This window comes from Belonocnema kinseyi, chromosome 5 (assembly GCF_010883055.1).
Source record: "Belonocnema kinseyi isolate 2016_QV_RU_SX_M_011 chromosome 5, B_treatae_v1, whole genome shotgun sequence".
Classification (NCBI taxonomy): domain Eukaryota; kingdom Metazoa; phylum Arthropoda; class Insecta; order Hymenoptera; family Cynipidae; genus Belonocnema; species Belonocnema kinseyi.
The window spans coordinates 26,749,823-26,760,795 of NC_046661.1; the positions used below are offsets into that span (position 1 = coordinate 26,749,823).

A 10,973-nucleotide genomic window follows, 5' to 3' on the forward strand; every position below is an offset into this window, starting at 1 on the left:
CCCCCCCCCCCCCCTGGCTACGCCGCTGATCCTCTGACACATCTATGATGATGTAACCGAAATACTTGACTGTGTAGTGGTTCGGAACCCATCTTTTCAATTAAAAATTTGCGGTTTTAATTGGAAAGCCTGCTGTTCTAGCTTGAATTTCCTGCAAAGTACAGTCTGAACTTCCCGAATCTACTTGCGCTCTGAAATCATTCCCATTCACTATAACACTTTTCAAATATTTAGCGAACGAACTGTCACTTTCTGTATTTTTAATAAGACTTATTTTATTTTCTCCCCACTCCATGCTGCAATGAAGAGACGTTGTGTATGTCCAGTTTTACCACACTTTCTACACAGTAATTCCCTAGTCGGTTCAGGACAATTTCTTGCTAAATGTCCACATCAGGTGCAGTTTTAGCACTTCGACTCACCATTGTCATTTTGGACAGGTGGTCGCGGATCTGATCTACTTTAGGTTTTCAGACCTTCTTTTTTGGAGATTTGACTTGAACTCAATTTCTCGTTGCTTGAAGACTGTGAAGGGCCGGTTCTTGCGTTTAGAGTTTTACTTCGAGCTGGTTTCCCGTATCCTTTGATTCGTGCCACACACTGATTGTTGATGCGCTCGTAGGCTACAATATCGTTAAGTAGCTCATTCTCACTGATATGTGTATGAGACACCATGACATGACATGTGTCTTTCGGCCACAAGCCAACTAATGTTTGTTCTTTGCTCTCGGAAAAACTCTAATCCAGACTAACACACAATTTTACCTTTGAATAGAAGTACGTTGAATTCTCCTCGTTCTTCTCTTGGACCCTTTGAATCATTTTTCTCCACTTCGTTGTTTTATTCTCTTCGATAACGTAATCATTTTTTAATTCTCTTTGAAGCTGGTGCCAATTCTCGATATCTACTGTACGAAGTGAATACCAATATCTGGCTCCCTGTCTTAAATGAATTTAGACCGTTTTAATTACAAAACTACCGGGCTAATGGTGTAGAGTTTTCATCGAATCCAGTCCGTGCTGGAGCAGGATTTTGGAATAGTGGCATATTTTCCATGAAACGAATCATCATCTGTTCGCGACGACGACCATCTTCGATCAAAGCCTAAGCCATATCTTCCATCGTGCGATGCTGCTGATGTTCTTCTCTCGATTGTTGATGATTATTCAGATCGGTTTGTTGATCAAATAAATCTCGACGTATTTTAAGGTTACCTGGACCTGTGTAATCAGTTAGTATGCTCGTGCAACGTCGGTCAATTTCGCCGGGACTCGGTATATTTTTTGTTTCTGCATCATTCCCCACATTTGTTGTGCCTCTTGCCTCTGCCCATTATTCCAGTGGAGTCTCAATTGAGAGGATTATTTTCTGTCGTTGGTACTGTATTATCCGATATATAGTCAGCGCTGAATTACGACGCAAAATCCTCGAACTGCTGTAGAGGAAGATGGCGGTTTCCAAACTTCGGCCCTTAGAGAACATTCAATCCCACTCCTGATATGGTAGGAAGTCGAATTTAATATAGAAAACCGATGATAAGCAATCTTTAGTGGAGGAGGAAACGAGGGTAGGCACTTCAAGGAACGCGCCAAAGTGTAATAAGTAATTAAGTATATACAAATGAAGTATTACAGTCAGCTTGAAAGCTTGTCACAATAGTTACGCTCAGATATCTCTCATAGATCATATGTATATTTTTCCCTTACAAAGGATAACGTTCGAATTCGTACAATCATTGGCTCGGTTAAACTCTCACGTTACGCTCATTTTCGCACGCTGCTCTCCATTCCACGTACGTTTCTAACGCTCGTCCTTCAGCGCCATTTGTGGGGTTGTCACGCATTACTGGTAATATTCAAAACTCTAACGTATGTTACGCTTATTTTTATTTTTTACAGATTAAAAAAGTAGTGCACGCATTTGTGACCCTTGACTTGTTTCTTATAACAATCTTCAAAATTTTGGGATAACTACTCTGTGCACACTAGGGGAAAAAATTACATAATAGAGAAATAAGATAGAGAAATAAAAAATGAAACAGTGAAAATTCCACAAAAATGATCAACGCTATGTTTTCCATTTAACAGCAATTATCATCTTTTTGTTGTATTACCATTTGCATTTCTTATCGGCAGCTCTGTTGACTTCGCCGCAACATTTTACAACAAATGTACAGTGACTATTTTTAAGTTATTTCAACAGAGAAATTAATAAATTATTATTTTTGTTATAATATTTATTTTCTAGTTTTTTTTCTCCAGTTCGAATTCATTTTAAAAAAATCCGCCCGCCTTACGGGTACAGTCTCGTCGCGCGATATGCACGCGGCTCGCTTCGGGCTCAATAATATATTTACCTCACGCTTCACCCTCGATAATGTATTTACCTCGCGCTTCGCACTCGATAATTTATTTATCTCTTGCTACGCGCTCGGTCTTTGTATATTCTCCACACTTGTGCATAGACATTTTAAAAATAAATGTCAAAGCATCAAGAACAGTAATTTAATGATTGTGAATTCCCTTTTCTTAAAGCTCCTTTAGCTTTAACGAACACATTCTTATCACGTATGTCCTGATTCGCACACGAGTTTGTCCCTCTAATTGTTATATATCATTCCCATAAATGTATATTATTACAGTTCATAACATGCATTGGTATTAAAACACACGTATTTTAATTTTCTCGTTTAAAAAAAATGAGCATTCTTAAAAAAACTTTTATTATTAAACATGTTATTGCAACTTCTGCCGTTTTTCAAAAAGTGAATTCGCTCATTTCCAATTTTATTTTTACGATTTAAACATTACACATACGGTCCCATATAATTGAGAAATTATTGTTGTGTATTCTTTGGAATTTTGTAAAAGCTATAACTCTATTAATTTTTAGTTGTATCAAAAAAGTAATTAGGATAAATTGTTGTTCTTTTTGAATACTATGAATATCCCTGCAGAGAATTTTCGAATCTTGAAAAAAAGTTGTCTTAAAAATATTCAAAATTCGCACACTTTGAATTTTTATCCAAAAAGCGGATGGCTAACGAAATTGAACTTCTTTTTAAGATACTAAAAGAGTGTATCAAAGGACAATCTAATTTATCGATTCCTTCAAAAATAATCGTGCTAACAAAATAAAAATCTACAGACGCACTACCGAATGAACAGGCAGATACATTCATAAAAACCTGTTTTTCAGATTCATGGGATCTCAAAACGTGAACATTTGGCAAAAACTGGGGGAGGGGGGCAAATTTTACACAAATCCAATACCTTCTCTAATGGGAATGTAAAAACGAGAAAGAATCTAAAATAATCTAGATTGGAACCAGGACAAAAATACAAACATCTGCATTTAAATAAATATAGTAATTTAGCATTTAATGGGTGGGGGGCGAAGGGATTTTATTGTTTTGTCACAGATTCATTTTTAATTCCTCAACTTCATTTTCATAGCCGATTCTATTATAAAGAAAGTTTTAATTTTAAAAGCATTCACTTTTTAACGAAGACGTAATTTGAATTAATAGTCACTTATACATTTTCAATTAAGGCTAATAAACTCTTATATATTGCGTTTACTGAATGTTTAACTTGTTTTGCAATGAAATTGAGAAGAAGATTCCTTAATCAGGAAGCGGGAACTGACTAATTTTCCTGCTAAGATCCATTGTCCATGATGCATATTCTACATGCGTTTCGGGGGAATTAACCATCGTTAATAGCCATATAGGAGAATAAAAATAACATATGTAAAACTTCATGACCAGATTTGTGCAGGTCATGATTTAGCTGATATTTTTCTTTACTAAAGGTTGTTCTGAATCATAGTATTTTTTAATTTTATATAATTGTTCTTTCACGTAGTTGATCTTACTTTCAGCTTTTTAGTTTAGACTTCAAAAACAAATTGATTCGTAGGATAAAGGCCAAACTCTTAATTTTTTAATTAAAATTGTTTAAGTAATTAATAGTTCTTGTAAATTTAAAAAGCAGCATAAAAAAGAGTAATTGTATAGACATTCTTACTTGACTTTATAAAAAAATTAACTCTTAGAAAGAAGGTTAAACTCTTATTTTCAAATTGAAATTCTTTAAATAAATAGTAGTTCTTGTAAATTTACAAAGCAAAATAGAAAATTCATCCGATAGACATTCTTAGTTCACTCCATCAAAAAATTGACTCGTATAAAAACGGTCAAACTCTTAGTTTTTAAATTAAAATTATTTAAATAAATAATAGTTGTTGTAAGCTTCTTGTAAATTTACAAAGCAAAATAGAAAAGAGTCATCCAAATAGACATTCTTAGTTATCGTATAGAAATTCTTACTTGAATCCGTAAAAAACTTGACTTTTATAAAAAAAAGGGCAAACTCCTAATTTTGTAATTAAAATTGTTTAAAAAATTAATATTTCTTGTAAATGTACAAAGCAATATAGAAATGAGTACATCGGATAGACACTCTGAGTTGGACTCCGCGAACAAACTGGCTCTTAGAAAAAAGGTCACTTTCAGATTTTTAATTACAATTGTTTAGATAATTAATTGTTTATGTAAATTTGCATAGAAAAATAGAAATGAGTCATCGGGTAGACATTCTTAGTTAACATCGTAAACAAATTTATTTGTAGAAAAAGGAAAACTCTTAATTTCTTAATTAACATTGTTTCAATAATTAGTAGTTCTTGTAGGTTTACAAAGCAACATAGAAAAGAGTTATCGAATATACATTCTTATTCTTAATTTTTAAATTAAAATTGTTTTAAATAACACAGACACACAAAAAATAGTCAAAGTCCACGGAGACGACCCTTGGGGTTCTAGGGTCTTTGGGTCGCTGATTCCGAATCGTTTGTCTGTTTTTTTCAGATCAGATCGCTTTGAAGGTCATTTGAAGGTCAAATGAATAAAATATTGCTGAAAAAATCTGAAAAAATTCAGACGTAGGTTTTTTAGCATGCTGAATCCGAATCCGGTGTCGGTTGACCTTCATTAGTTCAATATCAAGGTTATTTGAAGGTCAAATCAACAAAGTAACCTCAAAAAAATTTGTAAAAATTTATATATTAGTTTTAAGAGTTGTAGAATCTAAATCCTAGGTCATTTTGACCATATATAGTATTTTCAAGGTCATTGAATTATGAAAATAACAACCCATATATCGAGTTCGATAGACCTTCATCAATTCACGTACAAGCTCATAATAAGATCAAAAAATTAACAATCCCTCATAAAAAATTAAGACAGACATATTTTTTTGTATCAACTTGTGTTCATGTTTTCCGCTCATACCGTACCCTCTTACTATCAAATGATCGACGTAACGGTTTTTTTTCGCTTTTTGCCTGTAGTTTTACAGTAGTAATCAGCCATCATAGCAACATCCCATCTGCCTTGGTAGCGCTTTTCCATTTCTTTTATGTCTTGATGGAAGCGCTCTCCTTGCTCTTCACTGTAATCGCCACAATTCTCTGGAAATCGATCCAGGTGATTATACAGGAAGTGCAATTTGTATGACATCAGGCACCCCATTTTTCCAAAGTTCTTAATCATTTCGGCTACTATAACTTTATAATTTTCACTTCTTTTATTTCCTAACAAGTTTTTCACAACTTCCTTAAAACTGAGCCATGCATTCCTTTGAATTTTTGTCATTGTCTTTGGAAATTTATCATCTTGTAAAAGTCTCCTTATTTCTCGACCATCAAAAATCCCTTCTTTCAATTTGGCATTCGATTTATATTGAAACTTCTTTTCCAAGTATTTAAAACATCGACTATTTGCAGCTAAAGCTTTCATAAATTACTTCATGGCTCCTAATTTAATACGTAATGGAGGAATCAATACTTTTTTGGATCAACCAGGGCCGATTCAATGAAATTTCCTTTTCCTATTTCAAGTGATTTCCTTTCAGCCCACTTATGATTCGTGTAATGTTTTTCGCGATCTGTACTATCCCAAAGTCACAAAAAACACGAATTCTTTGTAAATCCAGACTGCTGTCCTAGCAACATACCTGAAACTTTCAAATCACCACATATAAGCCATTTATATGTTTTGTATTCAATGGCCTTTAGAAGTTTTTTAAGACTAGTGAAGGATTCTTTCATTGTCGTAGAGTGTGCGACAGATACTGCGGCATATTGATTTGTGTTGTGAATTATTACAGCTTTTAAGCTTCTTTTTGATGAATCAATAAACAGTCTCCAATCATCATCTTTATAAGTATTTAGCTTAAGTTCTTCCATCAGTCCTTTAACATTTGAACAGTACACTAATTTTTCTTCATCAAAGACTTTTTCTTCGACATACTGCTTAAAACTCTCATTTCTTTTTCTATGAAATGTTACTTTCGTACCTTTTTCTAATAAATTTTTACTTTTTAAAACTGAAGCTAAATGTTCCGCAGCATCTTTAGGTAGTCCCAAATCTCTTACGAGATCATTAAGTTCGGACTGTGTAAATTTTTCAGCAATTCTATTGCTTACTCCACCTGGTTTATAAACTTCATCAGACCTTTCACTACTATCGCTTTCATATTCTTCTTGATTTTCATCAACGGTCTTAGTGCTTTTGTCATCATCATCATCTTTAGATTCAATTGATAAATTTTCTATATTTTATTTCTATATTTTCTATTTTATATATTCCATTCTGTGGGTTTAATAAAGATCAATTTAGAATCATCTTTAGTTTTTTCCAAATAGAAAGCATTTTGCCGCAGTTATTGCAAATACTAGCAGGAGTCTTATCTCCCGAAACTATATCTGAATTAAAACATTCTTTGTATATATTCCAAAAATTTTCGTTGAATGATCGTCGATCATTTTTGTTCGGAATAAATGTTCCACAAATGAAGCAAAATGCGTTAACATCTTTCGGGCACACGTGTTTAGAAGATGAGGTTGAAGGTTTGTTTAAATTTTCCATATTTTTATATATAAACCCGCTCGACAGGGATCCTGGTCCGATTGCAGGTGAGTTCGCCGTCCTGGAGGTGATAACCCTTTTACCTCTTCGGGGCTAAGTAAAAGGGCTTTTCGTCTTTGAAGAGGGCAATGTCAACTTGTCGACGAACACACTACGGCATCATCCTCACACCCTGTCGACCCCCTGTAAGGCAGTGCACTTCCACTTGCATCGGTACCCCGACTAGCGTATGAGCGAATCATTCTACACATCCCCTTAAGGGGCAGTTGTCATCGTCACACGACTAGTCGAGGCAACAGGTGAAAAAGATTCGATTACATACATCGAAACATCTAGACATCCGCACATCCACACATCCATGCATCCGCAGATCCACACATGCACATACGCAAACATTTACTCATAACCGCAAATACATGTGGACATTTATAAAAAATGTATTTTTTACCATATTAGGGCAAAAATAACCCACTTCTTTTTTAAATATATACCATTCTTATGGGTACAAAGCTTTCTCTTACAAGAAATCTACAGCAGCTAATATTGATAAGAAAGTTCACTGCCTTACTTTCGAGAAATTCACAGCAGCTAATGTTGATAAAGATAAATTAATATTTCCAGTTTCTATATAGACGAAAAACTAAAGATGATTCTAAATTAATTTTTTTAAACATTTTTTCAACAGTACCACGTTGATTTGACCTTCAAATGACCTTGACCTTGAACTCATGAAGGTCAAACAACACCGGATTCGGATTCAGCATGCTCAAAAACCTACATTTGAATTTTTTCATATTTTTTAGCCTTTTTCCTAATTCGACCTTCAAATGACCTCAGATGACCTTCAGATAACCAGATATGATAAAATCAACCTCGGATTTGTATTCAGCGACCCTCAAAGCCTATATATAAATTTTTACAAGTTTTTTTGAGGTTATTTTGTTGGTTTGACCTTCAAATGACCTTGATCTTGAACTATTCAAAATCAATTGATACCGGATTCGGATTCAGCATACTCAGAAGCCTACATTTAAATTTTTTCAGATTTCTTGAGCTTTTTTCCGAATACGACCTTCAAATGACCTTCAGATAACAAGATATGATCAAATCAACCTTGGGTTTGTATTCAGCGACCCTCAAAACCTATATATAAATTTTTACAAATTTCTTTGAGGTTATTTTGTTGGTTTGACCTTCAAATGATCTTGATCTTAAACTATTGAAAGTCAAGTAACACCGGATTCGGATTCAGCGTGCTAAAAAACCTATGTCTGAATTTTTTCAGATTTTTTTTAGCAATATTTTCTTCATTTGACCTTCAAGTGACCTTGAAAGCGATCTTATCTGAAAAAGCCGACAAACGATTCGGAATCAGCGATCCAGAAAACAGAGAACCCCAAAGGTCGCCTCCGTGGACTTTGACTTTTTTTTGTGTGTCTGTGTAATTAATATTTCTTGTAAATCTACAAAGCAACATGATAAATTAAATGTATTGTTTAAAAAATAGCCATTTATGAAAATTGTTTTAATAATTACAATGTGTGAAGATTAAATAAATGTCTAAAAAAACATATATGAGCTCCACTCGAATTCGGCACGATCGCTAAGAATGTTTACATCCATTATGTAAACAGGTCCCTGGAATGTGCCTGGAATGTGCCTTGATGCCTTGACGCACTTCGGTGGAATTGCCTTGGTTTCATAATACGCAGCTCTGTTCTTAACTGGAAAATGATTCTATATCGCATTTCGGTGCGCATGCATTGCCTTCATAATAGATTCCGTTGATCTCGATTCTGATCTCGATTCTAAAGAATAGACGGCATTTCGAATAATTCCGTTGATCTCGATTCTGATCTCGATTCTAAAGAATAGGCGGCATTTTGATTAGGCGGCGACGATTTCAATTTCAAATTTAATTTTTAAAATGTTCGATTTAGAAAATTTTTAAGTCCAAAATTGTACAGTTTGGAATATCTAATTTTAAAACAAGATTATGAACCTACGTTCTGTAACACTCGTTTCTTGAAGTGTTATTCTAAAATGTAACGGTATTTAATTTAAAATTGATCAGTTTTTCTTACACAATCTGTACTGCATAAATAAGCCTTTATTAAGTCCGATAATAAAAGTTTGATAGAGTATGTTGAAGGAACGGTCACGTAAATTTCGTAATGCTATATTAAGGGATGGGGGAATATGTATAGTAATAGAATGAACTAGAATTATTTGGTAATTCTGAGCGGTTCTATTTTTCTTAGAGCAAAATTATTTCAATATTTCTAAGAATCCTAGTTTATTCTATCGCCACAGGTTTACAGATTAAAATTTCGTTTGATTTTTTTATTTCGGATAAGCCAATCAGCCGGAATCATGGAGACACTCAACAACCTTTTTTCAAGATGGATGTCTTCGGCGTGGGACAACTCATATTCTTATAGAGATTTATGCCTAAAAAATTTTCCGCACACTACTGAAATGTTAATAAATATATCATAAAAAGTTCAAAGTTCTATCTTTTTTTTTGGTCGTCAAAAAAAATTCATAAAAAACGCTTAAGAAACCGGCCGTCACGCGGGGTGACCCTCTTAAGGGTTTCAACGTAGATGGGTGTCTTGACCGTTATTTTCACGCTGCAAATTTTCAAATTTAATTTTCAAAGTGACCATTAAGTGATATGATTTTTCTAATATGGGGTGTACGTATAGAGATCATGAACCAAATCCACGGCATTTAGCCTAACCCAGAAAAAATCAGTAACACTCTTGCTGTTCTTAATTGTGATATAAATAAAGTTTGCAGGTGTGTCCGATCTTTTGCGTCCTTTATACAAGATAAAATTGTTTTCTTCCATAGCTTCTGTACGTATTCTACCCCGTTTCGTAATCAAATCATCGAGAGGCAGTCTTTCGCTAAACATTTTAGTTGAATAGACAGTATCATTATCATAAGAATTTAGTTTTTTTAGTCTGGCGTTAAAATCTCCTGCAACTATAAAAAATGCATTGTCTTTGTAAGTTTCAGAAAAGTTAGCTAAAATCTCGTGTAAAGAATCTACGCAGAATTCTGTATTTACATGAGGGGCCAGTAAATATTACCAATTATCAGTACATAATTTGTAAGTTCCATTTTCACAACAATTCAAAGATTTATTACTAATAATACATTGAATTTGTTCATTATCTTAATCGTAAACCATACCGTAGTCGCTGACATTACAGAAGCAGATGTTTTGTAGGTGGTGCTCCTGTCTAGCGAGCGAAGAAATATACTTATTGCGGGTTGTTGGATTAGTATGATAATTGTGGAACCTCTGTGATGGCTTAGCATCTTGCTTTCCAACTTTAGGCGGGGCACTTTTGACAGGACTTTTATCAGGACACCCTTTTTTACGTTTCAGTTCGGTCTTCTTATTTGCTAAAACAGGGGTTTTTGACGCACTATCATTAGATTATGTAGCCTTGGAAAGTAGTTCTGCCGGTTTCATGGATTCAAGTTGATGAATATATTTTAATATGAAGATACTATAAAAATATTGTACCCACAAATATTATGTCCAATAAGTTTTCTACACAAAATATATTCTTCACGAAGTATATTTTACACAACATATTTAAAACCGTAAGTAAAATATTTCCTACACAAAGCAGACCCTAGACAAAATAATATAATTATAATTTTACTTTAAATATTGTTTCAGCTGTAAGTCAAATATTCCGAGTGAAGATATTCATCACAGGCATATTCTACACAAAAATATTAATTTTTATTCATTTCTATCGTAGATGCTTCAGACCTGATAGTGTATGCTTTCGACCGTATTCGAAAGCGACAATCATTATATCTACACTAAATACTATCAAATCAAAGGTATCTTTGTCTTATGGAAATAAATTTTGCTACGAGGGTAGTTCAATAAGTCCTTAGAATTACCAACATATGGCGCGCGAATCGCTCCAAATCATCTGTTTTCAGTCAGCACCACTCCCGACCAGATATATGGTGCAGTCACAGTCCACATCTTCTGAGTTTACGTGTTTT

General features: G+C 34.0%; 1 protein-coding gene across 4 annotated transcripts in view; it reads left to right on the top strand.

Annotated features, from left to right (window-relative positions):
• LOC117172517 (zinc finger protein 2 homolog) overlaps positions 1-10,973 on the top strand; it is a 49,193-nt gene that overhangs the window by 25,261 nt on the left and 12,959 nt on the right. For 2 of the 4 annotated variants that reach the window (XM_033360537.1, XM_033360536.1), the window contains exon 3: positions 10,333-10,553. The exons of the other annotated variants lie outside the window; for them this stretch is intronic. In XM_033360537.1, coding sequence (XP_033216428.1) covers positions 10,485-10,553 — 69 coding nt within the window. In that variant the 5' untranslated portion in view covers positions 10,333-10,484. The remainder of the gene's footprint in view (positions 1-10,332; positions 10,554-10,973) is intronic. 4 annotated transcript variants of the gene reach the window in all.